Source organism: Erinaceus europaeus, chromosome 12, assembly GCF_950295315.1.
Source record: "Erinaceus europaeus chromosome 12, mEriEur2.1, whole genome shotgun sequence".
Classification (NCBI taxonomy): domain Eukaryota; kingdom Metazoa; phylum Chordata; class Mammalia; order Eulipotyphla; family Erinaceidae; genus Erinaceus; species Erinaceus europaeus.
Genome location: NC_080173.1, coordinates 13,287,667 through 13,299,879, shown reverse-complemented (window position 1 = coordinate 13,299,879; position 12,213 = coordinate 13,287,667). Strand labels below are relative to the sequence as shown.

General features: G+C 51.1%; 1 protein-coding gene across 4 annotated transcripts in view; it reads right to left on the bottom strand.

Annotated features, from left to right (window-relative positions):
- Positions 1 to 78: 78 nt before the first annotated feature.
- AANAT (aralkylamine N-acetyltransferase) overlaps positions 79 to 12,213 on the bottom strand; it is a 20,746-nt gene continuing 8,611 nt past the window's right edge. Inside the window, exons 2-5 of one of the 4 annotated variants that reach the window (XM_007537681.3) lie at positions 2,530 to 2,717; positions 1,640 to 1,863; positions 1,249 to 1,403; positions 79 to 959 (exon numbers count right to left, since the gene is read on the bottom strand). In XM_007537681.3, coding sequence (XP_007537743.2) covers positions 654 to 959; positions 1,249 to 1,403; positions 1,640 to 1,863; positions 2,530 to 2,639 — 795 coding nt within the window. In that variant the 5' untranslated portion in view covers positions 2,640 to 2,717 and the 3' untranslated portion in view covers positions 79 to 653. Of the gene's footprint in view, positions 960 to 1,248; positions 1,404 to 1,639; positions 1,897 to 2,529; positions 2,718 to 12,213 lie in introns of those variants that run through there. The other 3 variants (XM_060202817.1, XM_016194590.2, XM_060202818.1) reach the window with 3 other exon arrangements.

The following is a 12,213-nucleotide window of genomic DNA, read 5'->3' as shown; positions in this document are numbered from 1 at the left end:
TTTTTTTTTTAAGCTATGGATGATGTCCCAAATGTATTAAATGATGTTCTTTATAGAAGCATATTTTCACCCAAAGCCTCAGGTAAATGAAAGCTGGAACTTTATTTGGGGGAGGGGTGGGGGCTCAGTTTTGAGTGGGGAGAGCAGGGGGATCCCGTAGAACCTCTGAGGGGGACGGGTTGGTTGAAAACAGGTGTAGGAGTTTCAAGAAGGGACCCGGAAAGGAACAGGTTAAATGCTTAGCCCTTTGATGTCCCCGCCCCACCTGCTGGTAGGGCAGTGAAGGGCTCCCAGTTGGGAGTAGGAAGCTCAGCACTGGTTTTCTCTCCAGCTAGGACTCAGATCCCTTCACTGCCGTCCACCTTACCCCCAGCGCTTCATCCCACCCCTGATAGGCAGAACCCCTTTGTATGTTGAGGGTGCAGGGTGTCCACAGCTGAGCTCAAGGTGGCCAAAACAGTGGGGAGGTGGCCCCTGAGCACCCCCACTTCTCCACCTCCCTCTCCGTTTGGCCCCCAAGAATGAAGTAGCTGAGGCAGGGGCAGACACCTGGGACCCATCCCCTCTCTGGCTCAGTGTAGCACAAAAAAGGTGTGTCTCAGCCCCAGCCTCAGTGCCGCAGGTCCCTCCAGCCCAGGTTCGGGTTCGTGGGTTCAGCAGCCGCTGTTCCTGCGCCGGGAGGCCTGGTCCCGCAGGGAGCACTGGAGCTCTGTGAAGGTCAGTGGGCCCACAGCCACAGCACACGGGCCCACGGAGAGGAAGCCGCATCTCTGGTAGAAGGGCACCAGCGCCTCCTCGCACATGAGCGCAGCACGGCGCACGGTGGGCTGGCTGCCCAGGTGGTGCAGGTAGCGCCACAGCAGCACAGGGCCCTTGCCCTGCTGCCGGGAGGCACGGTGCACAGCCAGCACGTGCAGGTGGGCCGTGTGGCCTCCGGGCCGGTGCAACGTCAGTGACTCCTGGGGGTTGGGGGGGGCAGGTCACCTGGTGGACACCTGTCCTCCCCTATGCCACCCTCACTTGGGCCAAGAACAGGGGTCCCCTTCCACTCAAAGAGGCTCCCAAATTGGGGGTCACTACCCCAGCCCTATGGGGGACCCTTCCTGAAGGTGTTTGAGACCCCCGAGGACTAGGTGATCTTGCCTGAGGAAGGCTTTGGACCCCTGCTCGCCTCACTAGCTCTGGCTGACCCCTGAGGACAGGAGGGGTTGGGGGGCAGCAGGGCCTCCAAGGGGCTCAGGCCCTCACCTGAGTGAGTCTCTCTTCATCCCACAATGAGCCAATGATGAAAGCCACCAGCCGGCCCTCCTCAAACCAGCCCAGGGACAGCTCTGGACACAGAGTTAGGAAGTGGCGGATGTCATCCAGGTACAGGGGACAGACACCCGAAACGGAAATGAAGGCTGGAGTGGGAGGTATGGGAAGGCCGCTGAGTGGTCACCTCATCACACATCCACTAGCCACTTCACACCGAGAGTCTGCTAGGCCACCCTAATGCTCCCCCACGGGGAAGCGAGGGACCTAGGGCTGCTGTCCCCCTCTCCTGAACATGAGCACACACACAGTGACACTTGAGGGACCCAGCCCACAGGATGACGTCCCCCCAGGGAGCAGGAGGTGGCCCAGCCTGTGTGCGTACCTTCCCGTTCAATCTCAAACACGCCCACAGCATCCTCTGGTGTGAGGCAGCGAAACTCACTGGCAGGAAGTGTGTGGCGTCGCTGACAGCTTGGAGACACCACAGACTGGGGGGCCAGGCACAGGGTCACAGGCTTCAAGTGGTGGCTGCCCTGTGTGGACATCCTGGCCCCTGGCACCTCAGCTTCAGCAGTGGTTCCTGCAGCCCAGAGGGACTCCCAACACCTGTTGGAGAGGGTCATGGGGTCCAGTCCTCACCTCCAGAGGGACAGACTAGAGTGAGGGGCCCTCTTGCCTCACTTGTAGGTGCTGCCTGGCCCCAGGGCAGCCTTGGAGGCTGTCAAGCTCTTCCCACTGTCCCCTCATCTCAAGTACATTCAGAGCTGTCCTTCTAGACCTCTTGTCTTCCGGCTTCACTGCCCTCAAGGGCATCTCAACCCCAGAAAGAGAGAGAGAGAGTGTGTGTGTGTGTGGGGGTTGGGGGTAGTGTAGATAGGGTCGATGTGGCCTGGAGCACCCCAACGCTATGGCTGATCAAGGCAAGAAGGAAGGGAACAGCCCTTTCTAACCATGGGTGTGTGGGATGGTTCGTCTACTTGCTTGGAGTGGGGGGTAGAAGGGGAAGACACCTGCAGGTGGGGGCCAGGGGCTTGAGCCTGCGTCTTTGTGCATGGTAACCCGTGCACTTTACTGGTCTACCCACTACCCAGTCCCTCAGATTTACAGCTCTTACACGCTGAAGCCCCCTCAGACAGGCTGTGGTCTGCTTGCTTGTCTCTCCTTTCCTGTTACCTCACTCCCCATGACTTGAAGCCCCATGCAGCCCACACCTGTTCCTGGAGGCTGAGGGCAGCAGTTGGGAGTAGGGGAATGGAGCATGGCCCCACTTACCAGGATGGGAAGTAGGGGCCAGTCACCCCAGGACCATCCACGGGCTCAGAAAGCAGGACAATCAGGACTCCTGACTGTGTGCTGCTGGAGCAGGTGTCACTGAGCAGCATGTGATGTTCTCAGAGCTCTAATCCGCTGTCCTCATCCACGTGACCCCATGCAGGACAAAGCCAGCAGGGCTCAGGCAGCTGAGTGGAAAGTGGAGGGGAATGTAGGGACCCACTGAGACCCCACGGTTTGGGGAGGAGCCTGGACTGAATCTTGGATCCAGCTCTCTGGCCAACTGACTGGCAAGGGCACTTCCCCGCATACCCTGGAGATTTAGACAAGCCCCCCACCCCCAGAAACCCCATTCTGGCAGACCAGAGTGTTTCCCTTGAGAGTGCTGGCTGAACTTCCAGCCCTGGGAAAGGGTCTACTTTAATCCACATGCTAGCCTTGCCCAGTGAATGTGACCCTACTTTATAGATAAAGGAAAACAGACGGGCCAGGTGGTGGTGCACCTGGTTAAGCACACACATTACAGTGCGTAAGGACCCAGGTTCAAGCCCCTGGTCCCCACCTACTGGGGAAAAGCTTCACAAGTGGTGAAGCAGGACTGTAGGTGTCTCTCTGTCTCTCTCCCTCTCTATCTCCCCTTCCCCTCTTGATTTCTCTCGGTCTCTAATAAAATAAAAATTAAGGGAGTCGGGCGGTAGCGCAGCGGGTTAAGTGTACATGGTGCAAGGCTCAAGGACTGGCGTAAGGATCCCAGTTCGAGCCCCCCCCAGCTCCCCACCTGCAGGGGAGTCACTTCACAAGCGGTGAAGCAGGTCTGCAGGTGTCTGTCTTTCTCTCCTCTCTCTGTCTTCCCCTCCTCTTTCCATTTCTCTCTGTCCTATCCAACAACAATGACATCAGTACCAACAACAATAAAATAACAAGGGCAACAAAAGGAAATAAATATTTTTAAAAATTAAAAAATAAAATATATTTTTTAAAAAAATGGAAAAAACAACCAGAGGGGCCTAGTGGTGGCATACCCAACTGAGTGCATGTGTTACCATGCACAAGGACCCAGGCTCAAGCCCTGGGTCCCCAACTGCAGGGAGGACACTTCATGAGCAGTGAAGCAGGGCTGCAAGTGTCTCTGTCTCCCTCTCTATGTCTCCTTCCCTCTCAGTTTCTGTTCTATTAAATAAAAGGAAACGGGGGGGAGGGGGTAGATGTCTACCAGGAATAATGGGCTCATTGTACAGGCATCAAGCCCTAGCAACAAGCCTGGTGGTAATAAGAAAGAAAGAAAAGGAAACAGAGTGGGAGTCGGGCTGTAGCGCAGCGGGCTAAGCGCAGGTGGCTTAAAGCACAAGGACCGGCATAAGGATCCCGGTTCGAACCCCGGCTCCCCACCTGCAGGGGAGTCGCTTCACAGGCGGTGAAGCAGGTCTGCAGGTGTCTATCTTTCTCTCCTCCTCTCTGTCTTCCCCTCCTTCTCTCCATTTCTCTCTGTCCTATCCAACAACAATAATAACTACAACAATAAAACAACAAGGGCAACAAAAGGGAATAAATATAAAAAATATATTTAAAAAAAAAAAAGGAAAGGAAACAGAGTGGTTGTGACCTGCACGGAACTTGGTAGTGAGACTGAGAGGCCACCCCAAGGCCTCAGTTCTCTTGAGTGGCAGGTCCATGTCTTCATGGCTCTCCTGCTGGTTGTCAGTGTCTCAAAGTCAGTCTGCTGAAGCCAAGAGAGTCAGCAACAGACCACCAGTCAGGAGAGGGAATGCTGAGATCGTTTGCTCTGTCTTGTGTGGAGCCAAGGTGTAACCCTGTAGGTGTACCTCTTTCCCCTGGGCTCAACCCAAGACCTCGGGCCCTCCATCTCCATCACATCTCCTGCTCCTCCACCCGCCTCAAATGAACAGAATGTCCCCAGAGTCCAGCCTTCCTGTCATCGCCCTTCTCTACCCCGGTTCCCTCACCCCATCACTCCTGCACCCCAGATCACGCCTCCACCACCACCTGTCCCAATAGTGTTTGCTGCTTGGCGGTGTCCACTGTGGCTTACCTTGGGCTCCTTGGGGTCCCAGAACCCACATCCTGCTGGCACCCTCCTGCCACCACCACAGAAAAGTGGTCCGGGAGGTGGCGCAGTGATAAAGCTTTGGGCTCTCAAGCATGAGGTTCTGAGTTCAATCCCCAGCAGCACATGTGCCAGAGTGATGTCTGGTTCTTCTATCATTCTCATTAATAAATAAAATCTTAAAAAAAAAAAAAAAAAGACACCCTCTCCCGTGATCGGGGGTGGGGGGACAGGGTCCCCTACAGCCTGACACCAGTGACTCTGGTCCAGACCTCACACCCACCAACTCTATACATTCTCCTTCCTCACTGTAGGTTCCCCCTTCCCAGTACCCCTCTGTTCTCTGCAGCCCCGCAGACCCCCAGAGCTCACCATGCCCCCTCCCTTCTTCTTCTAGCGTTTGCCCTTCTTCCGTAGCCAGTCAACAGGTCAGGTTGAAAGCTGTCAGGAGCTGCTTGTTGCTGGCTTTGAAAGTGACTGGGATCCATGTGGATTCAGTCGGCTAGGAAGGATCGTCAGTTTCCCCAATGAATGGGTACTCACGGGATGCACCACAGGAAGGTCGATCCAATGCATCCCAATGCCCCCTCCCAGGACCACTGAAATCATCTTCCCATCTTTAACCTGTCACAGCGTTCTCTAGGCTGACCAGAAACCTACGCAGGCTTGGCCTTGAGCCTGCCATTAGGGGCTAAAGGGACCTGTCCTGTCCTGAGTCCCTACTTCCAGAAAAGGCCTTCTGTCCTTCGTGGGACTATGATGGCACTGCGCCTCCTGGTGGCCAGTTGCTATAACTGGCACCACAGGAGAAGGGCAGACTGGATAAGCCACAGCAAAACTCTCTTCTTTCTGGAAAATGCTCCTAGGCACATGGAACTTAGACAGGACAGTGTATTCAATATGGAATATGTAGGGACCCATTCCCTCTTGAGGGAACTGATAAGGGTAAGGTAATCATGGGCCTCCTGGTCACGTGGAAGAAAATGACAAGGGGCCGGGGTAGATAGCACAATGGTTATGCAAAGAGACTCTCATGCCTGAGACTCTGAAGTCCCAGGTTCAATCCCCCACACCACCATCTGCCAGAGCTGACCAGTGCTCTGGTGAGAAGAAGGTCCTAACATCACAATAAGAGGGATTCATATTCCTCACCATAGCCCAGAGATGAGGGTGGGCAGGTCACAAGCCTTGACCTCCAACCCCCAGAGTGTTCATCAGAGTTTGATGACAGCAGCCTTTACTTTAACCTCACACTTCAAACCAGTGTTATCACTGCTGGCTGCATCCAGAGGCCACCTGGGAGTTCTGAAAGATTCCAACAGCTGCACCACATCCCACAGCTGCCGACAGTAAAGTTCTGGAGTGAGGCCTAGGGAGTTGAGGTGCTCCCGGGGGAGTCTGTGTGCAGCTGAGGCTCCAAACTGCTGCTCCAAGTTCATGTTACTTATTTATGAGAGAGAGAGTGTGGTCCATGTGGTGGTGCATGAGGACACATCCTGCTGGCACCCTCCTGCCACCACCACAGAAAAGACACTCTGGGAGTCGGGCAATAGCGCAGCGGGTTAAGCACACATGGTGTGGCACAAAGCACAAGGATCAGAGTAAGGATCCCGGTTCGAGTCCCCAGCTCCCCACCTACAGGGGAGTCGCTTCACAGGCGGTGAAGCAGGTCTGCAGGTGTCTCTGTTTCTCTCCCCTCTCTGTCTTCCCCTCCTCTCTCCATTTCTCTCTGTCCTATCCAACAACAACAACAATAATAACTACAACAATAAAACCACAAGGGCAACAAAAAGGAATAAATAAATAAATTTTAAAAAAAAGGAAAGACACCCTCTCCCATGATCTGGGAGGGACATGTCCTCCACGATGCCTTTCATTTTGCCTCCTATTTGTCTTCCCAGGGGGCTGAGGGACGTGTGACTCAGCCAACACAGGCGCTCAGCTCCTGTATGCCATCAAGGTCTCTTTCTCTCTCCCTCTCAATAAATATTAATCTCTATTTTATTTGTAAATCGATTTTTTATATTTATTTATTTATTGCCTCCAGGGTTACCACTGGGGCTTGGTGCTGGCACTCTGAATCCTCTACTCCTGGTGGCCAATGTTTTTCATTTTATTGGATAGGACAGAGAGAAATTGAGTAGGGAGGGGGAGGTACTGAAGGAGAGAAAGATAGACATCTGCAGACCTGCTTTCCCGCTTGTGAGACATCACCCCTGCAGGTGGGGAGCTGGGGGCTCGAACTGGGACCCTGGTGCAGGTCCTTGTGCTTCATACTATGTGTGTTCATCCCGGTGCACCACTGCCTGGTCCCACCACTAAATATTAATCTTAAAAAAAGGAGGGGGCAGGTAGTGACACGCCATGTTGAGCACACATGTTATATAGTGTGCAAAGACCCAGGTTCAGGGCGGGGGTAGATAGCATAATGGTTATGCAAAGAGACTCTCATGTCTGAGGTTCCCAACGCACCACCATAAGCCAGAGCTGAGCAGTGTTCTGGTAAGAAAAAAAAAAAATCTTAAAAAAAAAAAGGCCCAGGTTCAAGCCCCCCAGTCTTCATTTTTTTGGGGGGGAAGCTTCTTAAGTGCTGCAGATGTCTCTCTCTTTGTCCCTCTCTACTTCCTCCTTCCTTCTCAATTTCTGTCTCTATCAAAAAATAAAATAAAATATTTAAAGTGGGAGAGGGGTATAGCATAGTGGTTTACAATAGACTTTCATGCCTGAGACTCTAAGGTCCCAGGTTCATTCCCCAGCATCACCCTATGCCAGAGACAAGCAGTGCTCTGGTATTAAGAAAAAAAAAAAAAAGGAGGAGGACAAGGAGAAGGAGGAGGAAGAGAAAGAAAAGAAAAGAAAAAAAAAAGAAAGCAGACAAAAAGGAATGAGATCTGTCACCCAGCTGGCAGTCAGCTACTTACTCTGCCTAATGTATTCCCCTTTTCAGCCTTAGCTGATCATCACACACTAGTGGGGGAGGACAGGGACCAAGATGGAGAAGGCTCACTGGGGAGAATCTCAGAGCAGCTTTAGATGAGGACTAGGGGAAGCAGGGTTGTGCAGAAGAGAGACGGCGGGGGTGACGGGTCTGCAACAGAAGCCTCACTCCATCTCAGCAAGCTCCAAGGCCAGAACCCTGGGGATGGAGGAGCTTCTCCTACCCACCACAATGTGGGCCTCAAGGGAGAGCCTCCTTCCCACTTCAAGCAGCGTCTGCAGAGGGAGCAGCTGTCAGCAGTCCTGCCGCTGGGGACTGCAGCTCTGGCTCGTTCCTCCCAGCTGCCAAGAGTGCATCAGCGCCCACCTCCTGGCGGGCACTCTGGAAACACACTGGCCTTAGCCAGCAGCCTCAGACCCAGACTCCTGTGGCACCTGCCGGATACAGCTTCTCTCTTCTTCAGATGGTTCAGCACGTCACCAGTTGAATTTGTTTATTGTTTTATTATTTTTTTTTCTACCACAGTACTGCTCAGCTGTGGCTTGTGATGCTGGGGATAGAACTTGAGGCCTCAGAGTCTCAGTCATAAAAGTCATTTGCTGCCCCCCCAGCCTCACTTATTTATTTTTAAAGATTTATTTTTTATTTATTTATTTAATTTTATTTATTATTTTTAAAGATTTACTTATTTATTTGATTTTATTACTTGTTGGGTATGGACAGAAAAATGGAGAGGGAAGGGGAAGATACAGATGGAGAGAGAGAGGCCAGGTGGTGGCCCATCTGGCTAAGTGCACAGATTACAGTGCGCAAGGACCCAGGTTCAACCCCTGGTCCCCACCTGCGGGGGAAAGCTTCGCTAGTGGAAGAGCAGGGCTGCAGGTGTCTCTGTCTCACTCCCTCTCTATCTCCCCCTTCTCTCTCAATTTCTCTCTCTATCCAATAATAAATAAATAAATATATTTAAAAGAGAGAGAAAAAGAGATACCCACAGCACTGCTAAAATACTTGTGAAGCTTTTCCCCTGCAGATGGGGCCTAGGGGCGAACCTGGGTCCTTGTGCGTTGTAACGTGTACTCAACCAGATGTGCCACCACTTGGCCCTAGATCTGTTTATTAATGAGACGGGGGGGGGGGGGCAGATGGCTCAGTCAGCAGTGTACATACATCACCAAGCATAAAGACCTAGGGTTGGGGGGGGGGAGACAGCATAATGGTTATGCAAACAGATTCTCATGCCTGAGGCTCCTAAATCCCAGGTTCAATCCCCCACACCACCATAAGCCAGAGCTGAGCAGTGCTCTGCTGTTTCTCTCTCTCTTTCTCTCTGCATCTCTCTCAAATAAAGTAAAATAAAAAAAAAAAAGACCTAGGGTTCGAGGTCCAGGAGGTGGCACAGTGGACAATGCATAGACTCTCAAGCATGAGGTCCTGAGTTCAGTCGCTGACAGTGCATGTACCAGACTGGTGCTCTCCGTCTCTTCCTATCTCCCTCAACTAATTAATAAAATCTTAAAAAAAAAAAAAAAAAAGGCTCAGAGTTGAGTCCCAGGCTGCTACATGGGAGCACCTGCAGGGGGGAGTTTCATCAGCAATGGAGTGTTGCTAGTGTCTCTTCTCTCTCTCTTTCTCTCTTTTGCCACCAGGGTTATTGCTGGGGCTTGGTGCCTGCACCACAAATCCACTGCTCGTAGAGGCTATTTTTTTCCCTTTTGTTGCCCTTGTTGTTTTACTGTTGTTGTGGTTGTAATTATTATTGTTGTTGTTGATGTCGTTGTTGTTAGATAGGACAGAGAGAAATGGAGAGAGGAGGGGAAGACAGAGAGGGGGAGAGAAAGATGGACACCTGCAGACCTGCTTCACCGCCTGTGAAGTGACTCCCCTGCAGGTGGGGGGGCCAGGGGGGCGGAGGGGGTCTCAAACCAGGATCCTTACGCCAGTCCTTGTGCTTTGCGCCATGTGTGCTTAACCCGTTGCGCTACCACCTGACCCCTTCTCTTTCTGTCTCTATCAAACAAATAAACAAAAACACTCGCGGCTGCCCTAGCATAGATCCTCTTCACTCCGTTCTCATTTACAACCATACCTGACAAACCCAATATGGCTGAGGTTGAGAAATTTGATAAGTCGAAACTGAACAAGACAGAAACTCAAGAGAAAAATCCACTGCCTTCAAAAGAAACGACTGAACAGAAGCAAGCCAGCGAATCATAGTGAGAAGGCGTCGTCAATATGCACTGTACCTTCTACAAGCATTGCCTTCTTATTTTACTTCTTTGAGCTGTTTAACTTTGTGAGACGCAAAAGGATTGCATCAAGTTTAATGACTGTGCTGCCCCTTTTTCACACTGACAGCGAAGGCAGGGCCTGCCTTTCCCATTGCCTGGCTGGAAGGGAAGGACAAGAACTCGCAGGTTGGTGAAGGAGGAAGCTGAGTGGGAGACAGTGAAATCTAGAGTCGAAACCAAGTTGGTTTAAGGTGGCCTGCAGGCTGTAAAATGCACTTTAGTCGGGGGTCGGGCGGTAGCACAGCGGGTTAAGTGCACGTGGTGCAAAGTGCAAGGACCAAGGTAAGGATCCCGGTTAGACCCCCGGCTCCCCACCTGCAGGAGGTCACTTCACAGGCAGTGAAGCAGGTCTGCAGGTGTCTATCTTTCTCTCCCCATCTCTGTCCTCCCCTCTTCTCTCCATTTCTCTCTGTCCTATCTAAAAATGATGACATCAACAACAACAATAGCTACAATAACAATAAAACAACAAGGGCAACAAAAGGGAAAATAAATGTTAATGTGTAGTTTAGTCAGAGAGCCTCTTTGTTGTTGTTCAATGATTTTAATTATTGGAATGCACAATTTGAAAAAAAAGTTTTATTTATCTATTTATTTATTTATTTATTAACAAGAAAGACAGGAGAGAAAGAACCAGACAGCACTTTGGTACATGTGTTGCTGGGGACTGAACTCAGTACCTCATGCTTGAGAGTCCAATGCCTTATCCACTAAGCCATCCCCTGGACCACAGAATGCACAATTTTTTAATATACAAATAAAAAGTTTTAAGACTTGAAAAAGAATCAAAATATAGCAAGTGGTGAAGGCACCAAACCCTAGCAATAACCCTATAAACCTGGCATACACAGTACACAATAAAAGGAAGTGGAGGAAGGAGAAAGAGAGAGAGAGAGAGAGAGAGAACCAGAGCATCACTTTAGCACATGCAATGCTGGAAGTCGAATTCCCATGGAGTGCTGAGGCTCAAACCTAGTAACTCATTCATGGTAAGGTACATGTTCTATCAGGTGAACTATCTCCCAGTCCCCAGGGAGGTGTGTGTGTGTGTGTGTGTGTGTGTGTGTGTGTGTGTGTGTGTGTGTGTGCGCACTAGAGATCAAACCCAGAGCCACATATATGCAAGGCTTGTGCTTGACCATACAGTCACTTCCCAAGTCCCCAAGGAAAGTTTCACCAGCCACATCACTACAGCAAGACCAAGAGCCAGAATAGTCCACCTAACACTCGTGACAGGCCTCTTCCTTGTCCTCTGCAGGGCAGATGACCCAGCTCTAGAGTCCAGCTGAGTGTGTTCATAGACTGTGTCCTGCACAGACTGTTAGAGGTCAGATTCCCTGGGGAATGGACTTGAGGCCTTAGAGATCCGCAGTAGGGAGTGAGCCAAGGAGCACCACTGTGCAGGAGCAGGGCAGGCAGGAAGGGGTGGGCAGAGGAAGAGGTTACCAGCGGCAACCAACAAGGGGCTCTAGAGCTAACCTGGCCCTTCCCAGATACCCTACATGGAGGGAGAGGGTCAGCATTCTGTTCCCCTTGTGACAGTCATTAGAAGGGAGAGGCATTTTCTCCAACCAAGGACCATCCCTGGAGAGGGTCACAGCTGGGAGCCATCTGCAGCCAATGTCTGGCAGCTAGAGGAAGGACAGCCTGGGACCTGAAGGTGGACTTGGACTGGACCACTGTATCCACCCCACGTCCAGCTCCCTAGTGGGTCCACAACCTCCTTGAAGCCAGAGAATCTGCTGATAGTGTGGCACTGTGCCTTCCACAGCACAGCGGTCTATCACAGGCATATTGATTCTTCCATTGAAAAGAATGACGCTTTGCGTCCTGACTTCCTGTGGATTTGTTTGAAGCCTCCTTTGCAAAAAAAAAAAGGCTGACTACACTGCAGGGCTGAGTGGGCCCTATTCTTATTTGGCTTCAATAATTGGCATAGTACATTGGCTATGACACTTCCAAAATGGAGGCATTAAATACAGGAAGGGACTGCCACCTTCTGGAGAAAGAAGGGACCTACTTCTCTCTGAATAGCTAGAGCCCTGCTGTCTGACAGACTAAAATCACCAAATCCCATAAGAGGTTTTTAGTTTCTAGTAGCCATGGGGGTACAGAAGAGTCAAAAGAAAGAGGTGAACTTGTGACAGACGTGACTGGTAAAGCATTAAACTTGTGTGTCTGAGGCTTCTGGTTCGATTCCCAGTACTGGAATGCAATGGTCTCTCATTCTTATGTGAAACTTTCTCATGTGTAATAAATAAAATAAATCTTTTTTGAAATTTTTCTTCCTTTTTAAATTTTATTTTTACTATCTTAATTTTATTTACTGGATAGAGACAGCCAGAAATTGAGAAGAAAGGGGTGATAGAAAGGGAGAGGCAGGGAATCGGGTG